Source organism: Branchiostoma floridae, chromosome 17 (assembly GCF_000003815.2).
Source record: "Branchiostoma floridae strain S238N-H82 chromosome 17, Bfl_VNyyK, whole genome shotgun sequence".
NCBI lineage: Eukaryota > Metazoa > Chordata > Leptocardii > Amphioxiformes > Branchiostomatidae > Branchiostoma > Branchiostoma floridae.
Genome location: NC_049995.1, coordinates 11,726,064 through 11,747,150, shown reverse-complemented (window position 1 = coordinate 11,747,150; position 21,087 = coordinate 11,726,064). Strand labels below are relative to the sequence as shown.

Below are 21,087 nucleotides of genomic sequence, written 5' to 3'. Positions count from 1 at the left end.
TTACGAAAAGACTAGGATCAACATCCATATAATCGTGTTCAGGGGGCGGCAAACTGAAGTTTCTGCCAGCGGTCTGACTCTGTGTCGTACACCATGGTCTTATCGAAGTAGAGATCTGTACAGAAAATCTCTGTTCCCATGGCAACAGCTGTATGGACTACATCAATGATCCCCGGTGGGGTCCGCTTGCTCCACCTGTCCTCCATTGGGTCGTAGCGATGCACTTCCGTGCTTGTGAGGAAATAGAGGTGTGCGCCACAGGACAATGCTGCACAGTCACCGTGGTATCTACTGTCCTTCGGTCGTAGCTGTGAACACTCCTGCCACTGGTTTGTGTGCTGGTTGTACTTTCTCAACGGAACTTTTCGAGATGGATCGTAATAATCAACCATAATGATATACATGTAATACAAAATCTGATCAACTTCAAAAAGGTACTTGATGTGGGTTCCCGGTTCCCTGGATGTTGAGGACAAATCTGCAAGTTCCCAAACATTCTTTACATGGTTGTACTTGAAGAGAGAAAGCTGTTCCTCTCCCTCTGATTCTTTTTTTGTTTTCAGGATGTAAATGCTGTTATCACCGGTGACTGTGGTGGCTGTGTAACCAGGAAAGTCTTCAGCTTTATAGCTGCAGCTGATGTACTTCCCTTCCCGAGGGTTCATGAAGAGGAGCTCATTTGAACTGAAGGGGAATAAAATAAATTGCAAACTCAAATGAAACTGGACAGCAAAGTCATGCCTTTTCTTTACGGATAAGACCAAACCCACAACATACACTGTCACGAAATTTTGTCTTGTGGTCTTACAAAAAGTTGCTTTAGTATAGATAATTGTTCAAGTCGTAGAAAATCCAACGAATATATAATGATAAAGAAAAAGTATTTACCAACCTATGCTCTAACTTGTATAGCAGAGCCATCTCCATGGTAACCCCATGCCTCGACTTCAGGGCGGGGTTCCCTTTCTGTATCAAATTATTGATGACCTCAGAAATCCCAGAATCCTCCTTAACAAGGGGGTGTTCTAAAATGGCTGCCGTGTCGTCTGAGGTCAACTGGTTAAAGCGGATGTTAGGGAGGATGCTGGGTAGGTGGTGCAGTCTACAGGATAGATGATGGCATTATTTTTTACCTTGCTGCAAAGATTTCTGGGATAACAAACCTTAAAAGTAGCAAATGCCATTTGCCAAAAGAAGAAAGTTTCTGCAGTCAATTATGCAATGAAGTAGAGACAAGGTAGACATCAAAACATACCTCTCCTTCTTACTATGCTGCACCCATCTCACCACAGCCTCCCACACTGTTATCTCCTCTGTAACATCCAGCTCATCGTGGCTGATGATCTCAGTCAGCTGATTCACACTCAGGCTGCAAAACTCCTCGCTGGAGGCAACCTGTGCATGGGGTACAGAGTTCATGTACATATATAGTTTCATTGGTAACGGTTTGTGAAAACTGAAAAAAAAAATAGCATCAAAAGTTTGCTCTATTCTTCTATAACAGCTAAGAATCTAATGAATGAAAACTCTTCTTGACAGATTCCAAACCCTTTCTGGGAGAGAAAACGTAACCTTCTAAAATAATAGACTCACCTCAACAAAGTTTCTATGGATCGACTGCAGGCAAAGTATCAAGACATTGTTCAGAGAGAAGACATCAGCAAACATGTACAGGTCCACACAGGTGGAGCGCTCCACGTTCATGGCCATGTAGCTGTTGCATTTGTCTCTCACATAGTCCAGTTGGAGGAGGTCGGCTGCCTGGTACAGGGGCTGCACTTTGTCCATGGACACATGGATGGTTCCTGAGTAGATGTAACTTAGGATCTCTCCCAAAACGCTTGCATCCAAACACTGCAAAACAAAGTAATGTAACAATGTCCAAACGTTTTCCATTTAACCTATTGTTATCAGGGAGAAAATATCACGTATTACTTTGATTACCAAATGAAGATCAAATGTTTATCCTATTTAGCTATTCTATCTGTATACGCTGATTACGCTCTACTTTTCTTATTTCACATGCTTGTTCCTGATCTGTTTCTAATAACTGTAACCTATTCTATTTTAGCTAAAGATACATGCTCATAATGATTTTTCCAAGTTGATTTTTAGCTCATGAATTAGCTAAATCACAGAATTCACTACGGATGTGCGGGCGACAGGAATTCTGGGTGGTATGTCAAAGGTGAAGGGCCCAGAACGGAAACATTTCGCCATTTTGCGTTGCCATTACGTTCCGGACATTGTTGGTCGAAATGACTAAGTGCTCCTTTGACATTAGAATTTCCTAGGATACCTATTTCCCGCACATGCGTGCTAGTAGTAACCTCTGTGAAAGGGCTAATAACAAAGAGGTCAGTACTAGTAAGTGGATAGGGCCTTGCTTGCTTTGGGTTGATTAACAATGAATAACAGTTCTCTACGATACGTAGGGACTTTTAAAGTTTTCTGTTTTACTCTATCAATTCTAACCACACATCACGGTAACCCTACCTCTACTACGTCTTGAACATATAACGAAATGTTGACATTAACTATAAGAAACTATTTTTTTGTTAAAAACATACGCTCATGATTGTAATTTGCGACCCACTATGTTGACCTTTGACCCTACATACCAAAGACGTCAGTAAGTGGGGAGGGGGCATAGCGAGGGACACAGAAAATGAGATTTTTATATTTTGGTAAAAATGGGTTTTCCCCTATGATACGTAGAATCCATGAATGTCCCCTATAGATCGCTCAATTCTAACCACACATCACAGTAACCCTACATGTAAAACAACCGTCTTCTGCCGACTTTCCGCCATGTCACTTGTAAACATGGCCCTGAAGTAAGGGCTGGCCGCGGACAGAACAAGCCGATGACAGGAAAACCGCCGGCCCTCGACTTCAAGGACGACATCCTGCAGCACCCCATCCTTCTGTAAGTCACACACAGTTCCAAGAAACCCGCGCAGATAGCTCTCGTCTTGGTAGGAACGGGGAAGAACTGCGCTGGCGTGGAGTTCTTGGTCTGCGGCGGCCATGTTGATAATGATGGCATGACCCCTGGGTTTAAAGGTGGCTAGTGATATACTGATTACCCACATAATGTAGCAGTAACAGTTTTGCCTTCATCTCGAGAGATGCTTATTATAACTGTACATAACCCTCAAGCACCCGACCTTTTTTTGCGACTAAAATGACCGAGTGGGGTCCAAACGGACCCCAAAATGTTTTGTTCATAAAATCTCAGTACCATTTCGTATCGGCGATCATTGTATATACATTGCTTCGTCAATGTAAGAGGAAGATTTTGAGATGTTAAGGTGTTGCTAATTCCAACTCATCATCATAATTTATGCAAAAGTTCAGAAGGACCACGTTTTGCACTAAACCTATTTCGACCAGATAGGGGAATTTTGAGGCCTTCAGCAACATTTATGTCGCATAACTCATGACCGGCTAGAGCTAAAGCTACGAAACTTATTTTAACGGTAATTTATCACAAAATATTGTTCGCAAAAGTTTTTGGTCAATAAAGTAAGTTTATCATTTTTGGGGGTTGCCATGGCAACCATATTCTAACAGGCATATTTTTGCCAAAATTTGACAATTTCAATTCGAAAAAGGTTTTCTTGGTAAACTACACCTGTTTTCTGACAACAATTAAATTCTATGAAATTCAATGTAATTTTCATGACTTAAAATTTATGCTAATTTCACGACGTCATTGTTCAAAATCCAAGATGGCCACCCTGATTAGGTAAATGACGTTATAATGTCGTCAAATTACATGTTGATGACACAGAAATTTTTGTGATGATTTAGGTTTACATTCTTATTATTGTCTGAAAGTTTGGTAGTCATACTATAAGTGGTTCAGGAGTTAGTTTCCAAAGATTGTTTTAAAAACTGCATATTTTTGCTGGGGTCTGTTTGGACCCCAGAGGGACTGAACACAAACTTTTTTTATAATTTCCACATTATTGTACCAATCTTTGCGAAAACTTGGAAGAAGGTATAAGACATATTGACTGACAAAGTCACGGAAGGATTTTTTCTTCAGATCAAAAATGTTCAAATGGCACTTCAAAATGTACGCCTGTGGCCCAAATGGACCCCACTCGGGTGTTTGAGGGATAAACGATACCTGTACAACTAAGTTCTGTGTTTCGTAAGTTAACTTGAGTGTAGGTTTGATATTGGAGATACCGATAAGATAGAGCCTTCACACTTGTCACACTTGGTATCCATCCCACTGGTTAATGAGCGTCTCCAAGGGTATCTATTTTAGTGTGATACAATTAAGGGCTAATGACCCGCCCCGATGTGTACATGGTGTCAAAACGTCATTGCTATGTCTTGTCAAAATTCTTTGCTATACCCACCGAATAAAACCACCGAGTGAACGAAGCGAAATGTTCGTGGTGATTTTACGTTCGCGATGAAGAAGTGATCTGTTTTTGCTACAAAAACAGCAAACATAAAAGCACCTCGAACATTTTCCGTTTACTTTATGAGGATAATCCTTCAATAGGGCCTTTGCAACTCGTATTAATAAAGACTACTTTAAAATTTGTGTCTTAATCGTTTATTGATTGTAAAAAAATAGACGTAGGGCTTAGTAAATAAAAAATATTGTCAAGAAGTCACCAGATCGTCTGCGTTCCCTAAAAACTTTATAATCTCATAATTTCAACATATGGCACAGTAGACATTCACTAGCGCGGTAGCTCAAAAGGAAGGAAGATAGACCATTGAAGTATATCATGAATATTTACTGGTACATGTTTTAAAAAATAATAGAGGAAAATACATGTGAGTGAACTGGAAAAACTACATCCTTCACTGTGTCCTCAGCATCATCCAACACTAAACTTAATCTAATTGGTTTGAACAAGATGTAGGAAAACGTTTACCTTATAATGTAATTAAGAAAAAAAACTCTATCAAACGTTGTAAAAATACACAAACTTAAAAAAACTTTGGACTTCATTCTGGCAGTATTCACCAAATCTTCAACGAGCTGTAGTGGTGACACTATGCACTTCATGTGCCCTCTGTGATTGCTGTAACCTGTGTGTGTGTGGCATGACTTCGGGCATTCAGATACGGTAGGCACATATGAGCCACTGGGACCATCGGATGATATACTGCCCAAGGTCCTTCGGGCAGGACAGACAACTCTTTCCAAATACCTTCATACCTGTCATACAGGAACACCTGCTGGACTCTTATCAACCCATCTGAACTTGAGTTTATAGAATGATCTACAACTGCATGCAGCTTGTTTTGGAGTGCAAAGAGAGTGATGTGTTCGATTTCCTTATTTGTGCTCAGCGGCGACTTCAGCCATCCTGGAAGCCTGAACCATTTGTTTGTCTTGGTGTCGTACACTATTGTCTGTTCGAAGTCTGAATCTGTACAGAAGATCTTTGTTCCCATGGCAACAGCGTTCTGGAAATCAAGAATATGGTCTGACTTGGGTTTCCTGCACCACTGGTCTGCCCTTGGGTTGTAACTCAGTACTTCTGTCTGTGTGAAGACAGCGTGTGTGAAGAGATAGATGCGCCGATTGCAGGACACTGCCACACACCACTCAAACCATTCATCATGCTGAGGTGTGGAACAGTTGTGCCACGTGTTTGTGTGCTGGTTGTACTTCTTCAACTCTATCATTGAGAATGTCACAATGAGGTAAAAAAGTTGTCCATCGACATCAATAAGGAACTCGAATAGGTCGTCATCAGTGTCCGGGTCATACCATCGTAGTGAAGACTTTCGTTCCCACTTGTTCTCCGCATGGTTGTACTTGAACAGGGCATACTTTTTGCGTAAATCGTAAGTCTCAAGTCCCAGAATGTAGATGTCATTATCACTGGTTACTGCTCCTGTAATTGGATGTATGTCGTTGTGACATCTGATGTACTTCCCTTTCTCCGGGTCAATCCACAGCATCTCGTCTCTGCTGTGGAGGGCATAACACATGGACATGGAAGTATTAAACACATGTTAAGTTGCATGCAAAGCAGTAACATAATGTGCCTTGGCGGCCTTGTGGTTGTTGACTCGGAACCTGGGGGCTTTGAGTTCGATCCATGAAAGGTTGTTATTCTATTCCCTTGGGAAAAGCACTTTACATTATAATTTCCTCACTCCACTCAGGTGAAAATTAAAAATACCTAAACACCACCTCTATTGTGCCGTTAGTAAATAAGTGAACCAAAAAAAAATCTGTCCAGATATACAACTTATTCCATTCAGTACAAATATGGTGTGATATGCAATCCTCATGCAATGCAATTTGGGTATGCAGAAAGTTTACAGAAAGTAAGATGGACAAGATAAAGACTGCCATTAACTTCATATGCAGCAATTTACAAGACAGAGAAAAATGCATGCATTGCCTTTCATCAATTAAAAGGAGCAATATCTCTCTCGGTAACCGGGGGGGGGGGGGCTAAAATTGCACTTGCCATCAAAGAAAATATACCTTTTCCAGACATTTATTGATATGGGAGAACGACATATGCATGTGCTTAGTTTCACACCTTTCAGAGAAAAGCAGAGCCATTTCCACTGTCTCCATTCCAGATCTCTTCTTCAGGTTGGAAGTCTTCTTGGCCAGACTCCTGATGGCCTTAGAACTCCCAGGAACCGCCCTGACCAAGGGGTGTTCTAAGATAGAATTCTTGTCGGCTGAGGTCAGCAGGTTGAAGTGGATGTGAGGGAGGATGCTGGGTAGGCGTTGAAGTCTGTAGGGAACATGGTAGGGAAAGTGATTTGAGTCTATTTTGTTTTAATTTTATTCTTCTTTGACATAACAGAAAACTAGTGGTAAATCAATGGAAGTTGAATACTGAACCCAATCTGGCAGAATGTAAAGGCCAATATAATAATGTCTGCATCAAAGTCAGGTTTTTGTACCCATCAACTTATTGACAGATTAGACAAATTGTCTATAGATCACTGACACACACCTGTCCTCCCTGCTGTGCTCTACCCATCTCACCACAGCCTCCCACACTGCTGTCTCCTCTGTAATGCCAAGCTCATCATGGCTGATGATCTCAAGTAGCTGATTCACACTCAGGCTGCAGAACTCCTCGCTGCAGGAAAACTTTGGTGGTAAAGAGTATATACCATGTAACAAGATACTGAAGAAATGTGTGTCTTAATGCTGTTCTCGCATACAAGAAGATAAGAATGTGCAGACGAGATAAGGTTTGTGGCTTACTCTTCTTTGGACATATGGGTACATGTATATCCATACCTGCATAGCCAGCCCATTGGTGTAATAAGATGGGGTTCAGATTAGGACTTACCCATTGGCTTGCCAACTTCCAGTCGGGATACAGCAAGAAGACCAGATATCACAGTGTGCTGTCTAAACAAAACAAGTCATCTCGTTTCTGGTACACAGGACCTATTGTGGTATCTTCTCTGCCGACTTTGACAATTTAAACTACCCTTAAAAGACATGATCACTGTATATGTACCTACTTCATCCATCCCATCTTTGAATACTAGTACACTGCCCCACTCTGGCACCCCGGCTCGGGTAACTTAAGGCCTGTGATTCGATGGAGTTCGCCGGGGAGGGGAAAAGGGCGTGGCCTCGCAAGGTTACCAGGGTGATGGAACCGAACATGAATTTCGAACCACTCCGTAACCTCAGGTGACCCGCGGGACCGCCAAGTTTTCAGAACGGTCCAATTTCATAATGTAACGTTACATTACAAAACAGGAACTCACTATGCATGGGGCACACTAATTTTGAAATGACATCTAAGTGCTAACCGTATAAGTATTGATGAAGTGTTTATCATATATTGACATAATTCAATGCCATTAAGAATATGAGGCCCCCGCAGGAGCTGCACATTGGTACCGCCCGAACCGTGTTCGAACGTTCGAACCCGCGGGGATGTAAAATGGCGGGAAAACGACAGCTTTGATTGACGACGGCCTGAAGCATCTTGCATAGTCACATTTATTGGCTTCAGCCTCGGTCAAAACAGCAGTATTGCTGAAAAAGTTAGTGTATTTTGAAGTATAAGCACTTGTTTGTTGAAACTGTCCGCGGCTTTTTTTTTTGATTTTAAGTATTTTCACTGCAGCTCATTTTTGTCAAAAATTTAGGAAAAAAACAAGCTTTTTGCTTTAGCCGCGGATAAAATTAATCTATAGGAGGGAATCTCTTATTTTGATGAATATAAAGGCTAAACGTGCTGTCCTCGCCAAGGCTTGGACATGCAAAGTGAACGATGCTTTTTTAACCAAAATGTGTATTACTAACCCCAAATTCCATCGATCCACATAAAGATCCACCAGTGTCTAGTACATTTCAAATAGTTTAAGCAGTGTTTGAAGTTTCATCTTGATACGACTACGCGACAAAAAGTTATGAGGATTGAAGCGTTTTAACATAGCTACACGCGTGTCATAGGCCTTAAATCACCTGAGGGTATTACATACAAGCACACAACAGAAGATAGACAGTGTCTCTCATGCAGGCCTAAGAACATCCAATCTGTGATGTCATGATATTATGCTATTCCAATCACTATTACGTTAACAGTTAAGCGTCCGTTGCCAATATGAACACTAACCTCAATGAAGTGTCTGGCAATAGCCTGCAGACAAGCTTTCCGGACAATGTCCACAGAGTAAACATCAGCAAACTTGAACAGGTTCACACAGGTGGAGCTCTCCACGTTCATTGCTATGTAGCTGCAGCAGGTGTCTCTCACATAGTCCAGTTGGAGGAGGTCGGCTGCCTGGTACAGGGGCTGCACTTTGTCCATGGACACATGGAGGGTTCCCGAGTAGATGTAACTCAGTATCTCCCCAAACATGCACGCATCCAAACCCTGCAAGACAATGTAACAGAAATACGTAGATCAGAGAAGGAAAATATACTATTATCATGGTATAGATATCATCAGGGTATAGATAATGCCCAAGCAGATTCTATGATTGCATAAGATAGTATCATAATATCATAATAGTAGCAAGTGCACAGTCCAAGCATGCAACACTTCTTTGCCAGCTTTTGATGCATGTAGTACCCAATGGTACCGTACAGTCTGCGTGGAGATTATTATAGATATGGTATCATGATCAGGGTAACATCATGTACAGCAGGGAAACATGTCAAATGTCTTTAATTGAGGGTAAAATCTTCATCCCATTCAATTTTATCCACAAAATCTCTGCCACTTGCACATATAGCTACATGTTCCTGATAATTGTAAGCAAAACTAACTTTTTAGTTTAAAATATACATGTTCATAATAACAATATGTGGCCCGCGAAGTTGACCTTTAACCCCTACATACCATATAGTAGGTCAGTAACTGGGGAGGGGGCATAGAGTGGGACACATCAAATACAGTCTATTATAAAAAAAATTGTTTTTTCAAACATTGACCTGTTCTAGATGTATTTCCAAAAGTTACCTGTTTCACTCTATTCTAACCACACGTCGCGCCAACCCTACCTGTAAAACAACCGACTTCTGTCGACTTTCCGCCATGTCACTTGTAAACATGGCCCTGAAGTAGGGGCTGGCCGCGGACAGAACAAGCCGATGGCAGGGAAACCGCCGGCCCTCGACTTCAAGAACGACATCCTGCAATACCCCATCCTTCTGTAAGTCGCCCACAGTTCCAAGAAACCCGTGCAGATAGCTCTCGTCTTGGTAGGAACGAGGACGAACTGCGCTGACGTGGCTTTCTTGGTCTGCGGCAGCCATGTTGATGATGATGGTATGATACAGGTCAAAGGGTAGGCCTGTACTGATTACCCACATAATGTATCAGCTGCAGTACTACCATCATCCACCGAGATGGAAGGATTTTTGGTGCATGGCAAGTCAGTTGTGAATAACAAAATGATAATAAAAATAATATATCTGACATTCCACGGTAGTTGAGCTAGCTAATGGTATACAATCATAATATTCAGTAAAACTAACGTTACATGTATACCTGCATTCGTTAACGGGTGGATCGCCCCAACACTAAGAGGTGTTGCCCAGTAACCATAAAAGAACAAGGACAAAAGAGCCACAAAAAAACCATAAATGCTTTATCTATGAACGCGACAGGGTGACAGCTGCGTCGTCACGCATCTAACTACCGTCCTCTACATGACATGATGGCTAGGGTGGGTACCGGTACAGAAAATTCAGGCACGGTTCAGGTCTAGAGGATCAGGTCCAGGTGTCCGGTCCTGAACTTGGATCCAATTACTACCAATGGGCGATACTCAAAACCATGGTCCATTTCGCTACAAAGGGATCTGTTTCGTGGAGTAGTCTGCCTTCACGCAAATAACACTAACTTTCTCTGTTAAGTTAGACCAAGTTTGACTGTACTGGATATGTGATAAAAAGTGATAAAAATGACTGTTAAATCTCCTCTACTTCGCTCTTGTTATTTTATTGGACCAATATGCCTCAAAACACGTGTAATACTGGCATCATCTGCAGATAGCCAAGCTGCTAATCGGTCCAACATCAGATTCACCGACTTTTTTTTTCAGGTCCGGGTTTTCTGGACCGGTCCATCAAAAAAACAAATGCGTTTTCGTACCGGTACCGGGTCCCAACCCTACTGATGATAATAACTTCCATGCCTTACTGTCCTAGGCAAATACACTAGTACACTTGAAGACATATGGCTATTTCTTGTTCTTATCTGAGCTGATATTTGGCACTTTGTATCACGTAAGATGATAGTTTTTTACGATTTTTGGCATGTTGGCACGTGTGATGTGACTTTAGTGTTATAAAGTAGCTGTACATGGGCCACCTTGCCCCTGATGGGCTATTGGTTTATCCTGATGCATGCGCAGATATTGGGCCTTTTTGTGGATCACAGTCAAACTACCGTTTCACCAATTATTATCTTTGTTAACATAAATGAATAGACATGACATTTACTTCTAATCATGTTGAACATGGGCAAGTCTTAGTTTTTTGCGCACCATCAGTTTTATGGGAAACTTATAACATCTATTTGTCCGTCAGTTTCTGAAACACAATCACTAAAAAAATATGATTTTATTTATTGTAATACTGGTTTCCCCACATGGAAACAGGAACCTTAAAGTGGTGAGCATGCGACTTTTTGCTTAACTTACATAAGCAATAAAATGCTGTAACATTTTGCATTAAAACGTAACCAGTAACACATCAACCACGTTGGGAATACATGAATAAATGTTTAAATGTTTGCAGTACAAAGAAGATTGTTTTTTCCATGTCAAACGGACACAGCGAGTGGAAAGGTACGAAATTAGATGCAAGTTAGTATAAAATTCAAACGACACAAATTATGTTTTATATAAGAACTACAAAGTACAATACTCCTTCAAACAGAATAGCAACTGACAAAGGGCTACTCTGCGAATCTATCAGATTATCAGTTAACATTCAATGTTCAAAGATGATACAAAATTACATTAACGATACAGAAAATTAGTCCAAATTTTTAAAATGTCCTATATCTACAAGAAAGGGAAAATAATTTCTATGTCAAAATTTTCCTTAAGTAAAACATTATGTAAAATGCCTATCCCCTTGTGGAGGCGTTCTTTAAAAGCTGAATAAATAGCATAGAAAGACTGCACTGCTCTGAACTGTATGTGTTCTGATCCTGTACATTAACGTTTATAAGCGTAAGACGTGATATGTTTTTGTGCCCCTTTAAGGTATGGTAGGTACATACGTGCCACAGGGCACATAGGGCCAGGTGAGAAATATGTCTTATTAGGCAGAGTTGCATTCAAGTCCCTCCAGACATCAGCAGACCTGTCATACACATATACGAGAAGTTCTTCCTTATCATCCTCGTCATTGACACAGCTTAACCATATGTGGAGTCGGTTGTCCATTACGAAAAGACAGGGAGAAATACACATTTTCATTTTACGATTTCCTTTGTTCGGCCAGCCTTGCAGCTTCTGCCAGCGGTCTGACTCTGTGTCATACACCATGATCTGTTTGAAGTCAAAATCGGCGCAGAACAGCTCTGTTCCCATGGTAACGGCTGAATAAATGTCAAGATCGGGGTCTGATGCTGGGCTCCGCTTGCACCAACAGTCCTGGCTTGGGTCATAGCAATGCATCTCTAAGCTCGTCAGGAAATAGAGGTGTGAACTGCAGGCCAATGCTTCACTGTAGTCGTATTCCGTATTGTCAAGTTGAAGCTGTGCACACTCCTGCCACTGGTCTGTGTGCCAGTTGTACTTTCTCATCCACACCAATCCACTGTCATCCTCTACATCGGCAGCAAGATAGTACAAACTCCCATCAACTTCAACAAGGTGCTCATCATACCATGTGGAATCGTTGTCCAGTCTCAGCGATTTAGATACTGAGGACATACCAGCATGTTCCCACACATTCCCCGCATAGTTGTACTTCAGTACGGACAACTCGTCGTTACTCTTTCCCTTACGAGTCAGGATGTAGATGTTGTTATCTCTGGTGACTGTCACGTCTGTGATGCAAGGGAAGTCCTCTGGTTTGTAACTGCAGCTGATGTACCTTCCTTCCAGAGGGTTCATGAAAAGGAGCTCTTTCGAACTGAATAGGATAGAACACAAATTATTCTTTCATGAAACTGGAATGGAAACTCGTAGCTTTTCCTCAGAAATAAGGCCGAAATCACAACAACTACTACTATCATATTTCGATCTAATCTTGTAGCCACAGAGAAATGGGATTCAGTATGAGTTGATACAGAGCACTACTAGAGGCTAGAGTAAGACTCTGAAAATGCGTAAAACAGGACCTCAACATGAAGAATAACCCTGCACAAGGATTGTAGACCTAGAAATTTATACGAAGAAGAAGTATGTACTGACTCAGTATTGGACAGCATAACCATTTCTGTTGTCATCCCAAGCCTCGGTTTCAGGTAGGGCTTCCATTTCTGTATTACATTCCTGATAACCTCAGAACTCCCCGGAACCTCTTTAACCAGAGGGTGTTCCAAGATGGCTGCTATGTTCTCTGAGGTCAGCAGGTTGAAGCGGATGTGAGGGAAGATGCTGGGTAGATGGTGCAGTCTGTAGGGTAAAGGGTAGGGGGCATGGGGGCAATTTAACCGTTCTTTACATTACTACATAGAAGTCAGGCATATTGAATCACATACACAAACTGAGAGAAGCCACTTTAATCAGTCAATAAAGAAGTAAGACGTCGCAGTCATACATAGGGTTAATGATGTAAACACAAGGTATACATCAATATTCATAATTGAAGGATGTCCACCTGTCCTCCCTGTTGTACTGCACCCATCTCACCACAGCCTCCCACACTGTTATCTCCTCTTTAACATCCAGCTCATCATGGCTGATGACCTCAGTCAGCTGGTTTATACTCAGGCTGTAGAACTCCTCGCTGGAGGCAACCTTTGGAAATCAAGGGTACATGTACATGTGTGGTACTATGGGGAACAACTTTAAATTGGTTAATACTAATAGTTACAAATAAGGCATGGGCTTTACTCTTCTATATCATGCTTTACTCTTCTATATTATGCTGTGGACAACATGTTCACAAAATAAAAAATGTGGATGATTCCCTCTAAAATAACGTCTGACAATATGCTTGAACGAGCAGAAATATAAAAAGTGTAATATGCAAAAGATTTGTAATACGTTTAAAACTCATTCAAACCTTGTATGGCAGGGAATTGAATTGAGTGAGCTACTACCAACACATTAGACCCACCTCAACAAAGTTTCTACGGATCAACTGCAGACAAGCTTTACGGACAACGTTCACAGAGAAGACATCAGCAAACTTGTACAAGTCCATATAGTGGGAGCGCTCCACGTTCATGGCCATGTAGCTGCTGCAGGTGTCTCTCAAATAGTCCAGTTGGAGGAGGTCAGCTGCTTGGTACAGGGGCTGCACTTTGTCCAGGGACACATGGAGGGTTCCCGAGTAGATGTAACTCAGGATATCTCCAAACACGCCTTCATCCAAACCCTACAAAACAATATACTAGTAACGTAATAATGTTCAACCTTTAACTACATAAAGTGTATACTTTCATATCGATGTTGTAAAATTTATGATTAAGTTGTAAGATGTTGTTTTGCCATACTTGTATTGTGCCGTATACGTAATTCAGCTTTTGGCTGCAAAGTTTCACGTTTTGATAAACCAACCATTCATTCATTCACACCTGGATACCTGGATACCATCTTCAGTTGAGAGAGGAGTACTCTCCTGTAGCTGACTGTTCTTGTCATAAGATGCTAATACCACTATAGAAAAATATTCGCGTTGGTTTTAAGTTCGCGGTGAAGTGGTCACCGCGAAGTGGTCACCGCGAAAACCGCGAACATTAATCGACCGCGAACATTTCTGCATTTACAGTGTTTGTTGGTTTAGGTAACAAAGGGTTTCGCTTTTCTACATGTTCTCTATGACACGTAGAATCCTTGAATACCCCCTAGATCGCTCTATTCTAACCACACGTCATGCCGACCGGCACGACCTTACCTGTAAAACAACCGTATTCTGCCGGCTTTCCGCCATGTCACTTGTAAACATGGCCCTGAAGTAGGGACTGGCCGCGGACAGAACAAGCCGATGGCAGGGAAACCGCCGGCCCTCGACTTCAAGGACGACATCCTGCAGTTCCCCAGCCTTCTGTAAGTCGCCCACAGTTCCAAGAAACCCTTGCAGATAGCTCTCGTCTTGGTAGGAACGAGGACGAACTGCGCTGACGTGGCTTTCTTGGTCTGCGGCAGCCATGTTAATGATGATGGTATGACCCTGGTGTCAAAGGGTAGGAAGTCATACACTTATGACCCACATAATGTAGCAGTATGTGTTCTGTCTTAATCCCTCGAAAGGAATGGTTACTACAATGAAAATATAAATAACCGATATCGATATCTTTTCCGCTGGCAGGAATGTTATATTATCCGTACAGTTTACTTGATTGTTGATTTTGCAGTGAAAATATGTGCCTGATTATAAAGAGTTTTCACGATTTTCGACATGTGCACGTCTTGGCCTGATCTGAATTTGTGTTAAGTTATATAGTAATCAGATGGTGGGCCTGCTGGTGGTTTACATTGGGACTAACCTTGTACCCGTTTGGACATTTCTTTGTTAACATGACATTTACATGATTACCTTTACAATGGTCTTTGAGACAGAATAGCACACGGCACGACACTTCGTATCTATCTGCATAGCAGTCAGAATATTTGCAGATGACAGTAAACTCTACCATGGTGTAAAGAACAAGGGTCGGAAAACCTTATAAAAGGACTTAGAAGCTCTGAGGGACTGGTCTACATCCTGGCAGTTACCCTTCAATGTGGGCAAGTGTAAAGCGTTGCACCTTAGAAACAACAACAACAGGCTGAGTTATACCACAGGGGACCAGGAATTACATGAGACAGAGGAGGACGTGGGAGTGATATTTGATCATCACCTCAAATTCTATACACATACAGCAACAGCGAAGAATAAGGGAAAGCAGATGTTGGGGCTGATCAAGAGGTATTTTGCTAACCTGGACGAACAAACAATGCCAATCCTCTTCAAGACAATGATTAGACCACACTTGGAATACGGCAATGTCATCTGGGGGCCACACTACAAGGTGGGCAAGCAAGACTTGGAAAAGGTACAGAGAAGGGGCACAAGAATAATTACTACTCTAAGAGAACTATCTTACAGTTCCAGACTTCAGAGACTCAAGATTCCAACCTTGGGAAATAGGCGGTAGAGAGGGGACAAAATCCAGGTGTTCAAAATCATTGACAGGATCCTGGTCCACAGTTTCTTCACTCCTGTGGAACTAGAAGGCACAGTCTTAAGCTAAAGGTCCCACTGGCAAGGACTAGGGTGAGAAGTCAAACTTTTAGATAGAACTGTCCCCAACTGGAACTCTTTACCAGATACAATAGTTGCAGCTGATAGTGTCAATCAGTTCAAGTCTAGGCTAGATAAATGCTTGGAGAGTCACAGGTACGTCACATGAAGAGTGAAGACCAGGACACAACAGACTGACGCCTTCTCTCTTGTATGCGGTAAGCTAAATATTTATAGTCAGATGTGAAAACATATACATTGTATATGGAAACATAGAAACTATTGTGACCTAAATAAATTTACATAACAATGGAAGTGACTCTTTAGAAGGAGTTAAGATCAAAGTACATGTACATATATTATAGTGATCAACATTCTTCCTCACGGTGAATGCCACTATCAAGGTTTTTATTGTCCCTCGGGGGGGGGGGGGGGGTCTGAAACATGCGGGGACTGCACGATGCGTGATTTAGTCAGGCTATTAAACATATAAAGAGAGATCACCAAACACAACATTACGCAAACTAGGGGTAATATTTGGACTCCAATAACAGAATACAAGTATAATAAAGAGCTTACAGACGATATAAATGATAGTTGTTAGACTAAAATATAAAGAGATCGACAAAAAGTTAAGCACGTTATAGGAAACATATACCATCTAATAATGGAACACAAGTAGAATGATGGTCAAAGTTTTACAATAAATATAATGGCTGCTAATTACTGGTGATAAAAATGCTACTCAAAAATGCTACTTAAAAATATAAAATATACCATAAGGTCTCTCACATTGTGAGAGCATACAAAAACCCAATATCTAAACAAAAATATTATTAAACCCATCCGAAGACAATGCTCTTCAGATCCTTATACTACACATCAGTGCTGAAAAGTTTGGGCCTAAGAGGTGATGTGCTTTATGCATGCCCCTTAAGATATGGCAGGTATATACGTGCCACAGGGGAAAAAGAACCACCTGCATAATACTCCTTATTAGGCAGATTAGCCTTCAACTCTCTCCAAGCATCAGCAGACCTGTCATACACATACACCAGATGAATGTACCCTTCCTGGGACTCAGATGTACAGGTTAATAATATGTGCAGCTGGTTCTTCAGTACGAAAAAAGTGGGCAGGCATTTAACATCAAAGTTTTCTGGGTTCGGCCAGCCTTGCAGTTCCTGCCATCCGTCTGACAATGTGTCGTACACCATAGTCTGAGTGAATTCAAAATCCGTGCAGAAAATCTCTGTTCCTATGGCAACGGCTGTGCTGACATCCGGTATGAGTATTGGTGGACTCTTGTTGCGCCAACGGTCCTGCTTCGGGTCGTAGCTATGCATTTCCATGTCTGTGAGGAAATACAGGTTTGGGCCACAGGACAACATTGCATGCTCATATACAGTTCTGGTAAGTTGCAGACGTGAACACTCCTGCCACTGGTTTGTATGCTGGTTGTACTTTCTGATCTGTGGCAATGCATGGTCTTCTCCAGCTTCAACAAACATGAAATACAAAACCCCATCAACTTCAAAAAGGCTTTCCGAGCAAAAGTCCGGTCTCATGTTAGATATAGTGGATACACCTGCCTGTTCCCAGACGTTTTCTGCATGGTTGTACTTGAACAGGGACAGCTGATTCTTATCCTCTGATTTTGTAGTTTCAAGGATGTAGATATCATTATCACTGGTGACTGTCATGCATGTAAAACTAGGGAGGTCTTCTGCTTTGTAGCTGAAGCTGATGTACTTCCCTTCCTGTGGGTTCATGAAGAGAAGCTCCTTGGACCTGGAGAGGACAAAATGCATTGGAAACTGTCAACAAAACTGGACAGGAAACTCATATTTCTACAGGGATAAGGCTAAAATCACAATATGCACTATTCTATAAAGTCTTGTAACTCCTTAACAAATTACTTTAAGTACCTTAAGTTTATGTTAAAACTTAATGAATAGTACATTTATTGCAAGATTACAAAATGGAATGATATTGTTCAAAGATTGTTCATATCTTACAGAGCTAGACACAAAAGTATACTAACTTGCTGGGCGAATTAGACAGCACTGCCATTTCTGTGGTCATTCCATGTCTTGGCTTGGGGTTGGGGTTCCCTTTCTGTACCACCTTCCTGATGACCTCAGAACTTCCAGGATCCTCCCTGACCAGGGGGTGTTCAAAGATGGCTGTCGTGTCGTCTGAGCTCAGTAGGTTGAAGCGGATGTAAGAAAGGATGCTGGGTAGGCAGTACAGTCTGGAGGATATAGGGTAGGGGTGAATTTAGGGGACATTATTTCACAACACTGTAGAACATTCGTGGATGTTGAATTATGTCACTGATAATGCCATTAATGCCATCAATAAAATCAAGTTTCAGTTATCAATGAAGGTTAACAATGCATCCATACCATTAGCAAAGGCAAATGAAAGGCATCTATATGTCGATGAAGGTTAGACATCCAGGTAATAAGATACGCCGAAAAGCAGCTACTCAAGCAAATGGATATGATTTTGGAAACGGTCAGACGTTTCAACGAGCATCCACTAGTATTCGTCTTAACTTGTCTTACCTTTGTAGGTTTAGGTCTATTGAAAAAAATGTCTTCCTCCCTTTTTGCAGATTAATTCCTATTTAGGATAAACCTGTTCTTCAACTAGATCTCCATTACATACCAATTCACAGCTAGGATAAAAAACCTTTTCAACAAGATCTCTTCAGTGTCACTGACGAAAACTAGTGGATTCTATTTGAAACTTCTGACCATTTCCAAAATCATATCCAGTTGCTTGAGTAACTGCTTATGGGCTTAAAGGCACCTATATTTCATACATATAATGACACCCACCTGTCCTCCCTGCTGTGCTGCACCCATCTCACCACAGCCTCCCACACTGTTGTCTCCTCTTTAACATCCAGCCCATCGTGGCTGATGATCTCAGTGAGCTGATTCACACTCAGGCTACAGAACTCCTTGCTGGAGGAAACCTGTGGAAGAGTAGAGTACATATATGGTATGGTGAAAAGTAACCTTTCACTAGTAAAGGCTTGTTAAAACTGATGATGATGACGAAAATTGAAAAGTAAGTTATATTATCCTTTTTTATCATTCTGGGGGTGGGGGTTAAGACATTCATTTTTTTAAATGACATATTCTAAAATAACACCTTGTTGTCTCTCTACTTATTACTGTAAATTGCATTTCAGCACACTCATCCGTCTAGGATTTCAAGAGGGATACAAAGCCACCTAACTATGAAAGGGAAGAAAAAAAATTAAATTACAAACTGTCAAAATATCAGACCCACCTCAACAAAGTTTGTAAGGACCAACTGCAGACAAGTTTTCTGGACAATGTCCAGAGAAAAGACATCAGCAAACTTGTACAGGTCCACACAGGTGGAGCACTCCACATTCATGGCCATGTAGCTGCTGCAGGTGTCTCTCACATAGTCCAGTTGGAGGAGGTCGGCTGCCTGGTACAGGGGCTGCACTCTGTCCATCGATACTTGAAGGGTTCCCGAGTAGATGTAATTCAGGATCTCCTCAAACATGCCTGCATCCATACCCTGCAAAAGAATACAATGTCAAAATGTTCAAACGTCTACATAGTAATACATGCCATTTCTTTTAATACATAATGGTGAAAAATCACCCAATTCTGCTATTGTATCTACATAATTTTTAGCAATTTGCACATATAGCAATGTGTTTCTGATAGCAAAAGTTTTTAAAAAATGCATATAATGATAAGGTGACGCGCAAAGTTGACCTTTACCCTCCTTGACGGACCTTTGACCTCTACATAACAATAAGGTTAAGGTCGCATAACACAGTATTTATGGGCGACCCCCGTGGTCAAAAGTAGGTCGGGCACAAAATACTAGTAGTACGTCGCAGTACTTGAAAAGCCATAGAATTTTTATGTGCACATCACCGAGTGGTGGATAGTTGAGGAATACGTAAGTTTTGAGGCTGTATGACTTGGGTTGCGATGATTGTTTGGGTGGGTAGAATTTCGTGCACGAATCCTGTTCCCTCTAGTTCCGTGTGACGGCTGCAGTATGGTGACCTCCGCTGGGGGTCATTTCAAAGTGTTTTTTCTGGGAAAACGAACAAACTTGAGCTTATTTTCACATTTTTGTAGATTCTACCCTGAACTCCAACATATTCAATTCTTGCTTCTGGTTTGGGTAAACAATGGATTTCCGTTGTTTTAGTGTTCTTTTGCATCATTGGAAATTGCCTGTTCCACCCAATTCTAAACCACAAGTCACGCCAACCCTACCTGTAAAACAACCGTCTTCTGACGACTTTCCGCCATGTCACTTGTAAACATGGCCCTGAAGTAGGGGCTGGCCGCGGACAGAACAAGCCGATGGCAGGGAAACTGCCGGCCCTCGACTTCCAGGACGACATCCTGAAGTGCTCCATCCTTCTGTAAGTCACCCACAGTTCCAAGAAATCCGCGCAGATAGCTCTCGTCTTGGTAGGAACGAGGACGAACTGCGCTGACGTGGGGTTCTTGGTCTGCGGCAGCCATGTTGATGATGATGATGCTACAGGTCAAAGGTCACGTAGGCTTGTGCTGATTACCCACATAATGTATCAGTTACAGTACTACCATCCATTGAGATGGAAGGATTTTGGGTGTACGGCAAGTCAGTGGTAAATAACGAAATGATATTAAATATACTATATTTAACCTTCCACGGTCGTTGAGCTAGCTAATTGCATACAATCATAATATTCAATAAAACTAATGTTATACCTGCCTTCGTTAACAAAAGAGCCACAAAAATACCATAAATGCTTCATCTATGAACGCGGAAGGGTGGCAGCTGCGTTGTTAAAAGCTATCTAACTACCGTCCTCTACATAACCTGACCGGTTTCGTACCGATACCGGCCGCGGGTCCCTACCCTACTGATGGTAATAAGTTCCATACCTCAATGGTCTAGGCAAAGGCGATTATTTAACACGTTAATCTATGGTAATCTAGTACTTTACATATGGCTGTACCTTGTTTACGTAAGATTTTTTGTATGTTGGCACGTGTAAGTGACTGTAGTGTTATAAAGCTGTGGTCAGCCCTATTTTGTCCCTGATGGGCTATTGGTTTATCCTGATGCAGACGTTGGGCCTTTTGGTGGATCAGAGTGAAACTACCGCTTCACCAGTTTTTTTATCTTTGTTAACATAAATGAATAGACATGACATTTACTTCTAATCATGTTGAACATGG

At 41.6% G+C, this 21,087-nt stretch overlaps 3 protein-coding genes across 4 annotated transcripts; all 3 read right to left on the bottom strand.

The window, feature by feature from the left end:
- Positions 1-38: 38 nt before the first annotated feature.
- On the bottom strand, positions 39-20,404 carry LOC118405063 (kelch-like protein 20). Its single transcript, XM_035804465.1, has 5 exons — positions 20,131-20,404; positions 1,594-1,854; positions 1,256-1,395; positions 893-1,102; positions 39-684 (listed from the first exon to the last, which is right to left on the bottom strand). The coding sequence occupies exons 1-5, from the start codon at positions 20,383-20,385 to the stop codon at positions 39-41; spliced, it is 1,512 nt and encodes a 503-aa protein (XP_035660358.1). The 5' UTR covers positions 20,386-20,404.
- Positions 4,828-8,865, bottom strand: LOC118404556 (kelch repeat and BTB domain-containing protein 2-like). Of its 2 annotated transcripts, none has more exons than XM_035803709.1 (4): positions 8,601-8,865; positions 6,969-7,108; positions 6,540-6,743; positions 4,828-5,956 (listed from the first exon to the last, which is right to left on the bottom strand). In XM_035803709.1, the coding sequence occupies exons 1-4, from the start codon at positions 8,844-8,846 to the stop codon at positions 5,038-5,040; spliced, it is 1,509 nt and encodes a 502-aa protein (XP_035659602.1). In that variant the 5' UTR covers positions 8,847-8,865; the 3' UTR covers positions 4,828-5,037. The 2 variants fall into 2 exon arrangements, with proteins under 2 accessions (XP_035659602.1, XP_035659604.1); XM_035803711.1 differs by having other exon boundaries at positions 4,828-5,953.
- Positions 11,211-14,583, bottom strand: LOC118404555 (kelch repeat and BTB domain-containing protein 8-like). The gene is made up of 5 exons (XM_035803708.1): positions 14,516-14,583; positions 13,736-13,996; positions 13,274-13,413; positions 12,865-13,068; positions 11,211-12,583 (listed from the first exon to the last, which is right to left on the bottom strand). The coding sequence occupies exons 1-5, from the start codon at positions 14,564-14,566 to the stop codon at positions 11,659-11,661; spliced, it is 1,581 nt and encodes a 526-aa protein (XP_035659601.1). The 5' UTR covers positions 14,567-14,583; the 3' UTR covers positions 11,211-11,658.
- Positions 20,405-21,087: the final 683 nt, after the last annotated feature.

What these genes read in the sequence shown, in the direction of transcription:
- LOC118404556 (XM_035803709.1), bottom strand. Translation starts at nt 8,846, where the DNA reads ATGTTTGGGGAGATACTGAGTTACATCTACTCGGGAACCCTCCATGTG. An exon ending in TTGCCAGACACTTCATTGAG is followed by an intron (nt 7,109 to 8,600) that starts GTTAGTGTTCAT and finishes TTACCACCAAAG; the next exon opens with TTTTCCTGCAGCGAGGAGTT. An exon ending in GCTCTGCTTTTCTCTGAAAG is followed by an intron (nt 5,957 to 6,539) that starts GTGTGAAACTAA and finishes TGCCCTCCACAG; the next exon opens with CAGAGACGAGATGCTGTGGA.
- LOC118404555 (XM_035803708.1), bottom strand. Translation starts at nt 14,566, where the DNA reads ATGTTTACAAGTGACATGGCGGAAAGCCGGCAGAATACGGTTGTTTTA. An exon ending in AGAATACGGTTGTTTTACAG is followed by an intron (nt 13,997 to 14,515) that starts GTAAGGTCGTGC and finishes ATTGTTTTGTAG; the next exon opens with GGTTTGGATGAAGGCGTGTT. An exon ending in TCCGTAGAAACTTTGTTGAG is followed by an intron (nt 13,414 to 13,735) that starts GTGGGTCTAATG and finishes TGATTTCCAAAG; the next exon opens with GTTGCCTCCAGCGAGGAGTT.
- LOC118405063 (XM_035804465.1), bottom strand. Translation starts at nt 20,385, where the DNA reads ATGGCTGCCGCAGACCAAGAACCCCACGTCAGCGCAGTTCGTCCTCGT. An exon ending in AGAAGACGGTTGTTTTACAG is followed by an intron (nt 1,855 to 20,130) that starts GTAGGGTTGGCG and finishes TTTGTTTTGCAG; the next exon opens with TGTTTGGATGCAAGCGTTTT. An exon ending in CTATACAAGTTAGAGCATAG is followed by an intron (nt 685 to 892) that starts GTTGGTAAATAC and finishes ATTCCCCTTCAG; the next exon opens with TTCAAATGAGCTCCTCTTCA.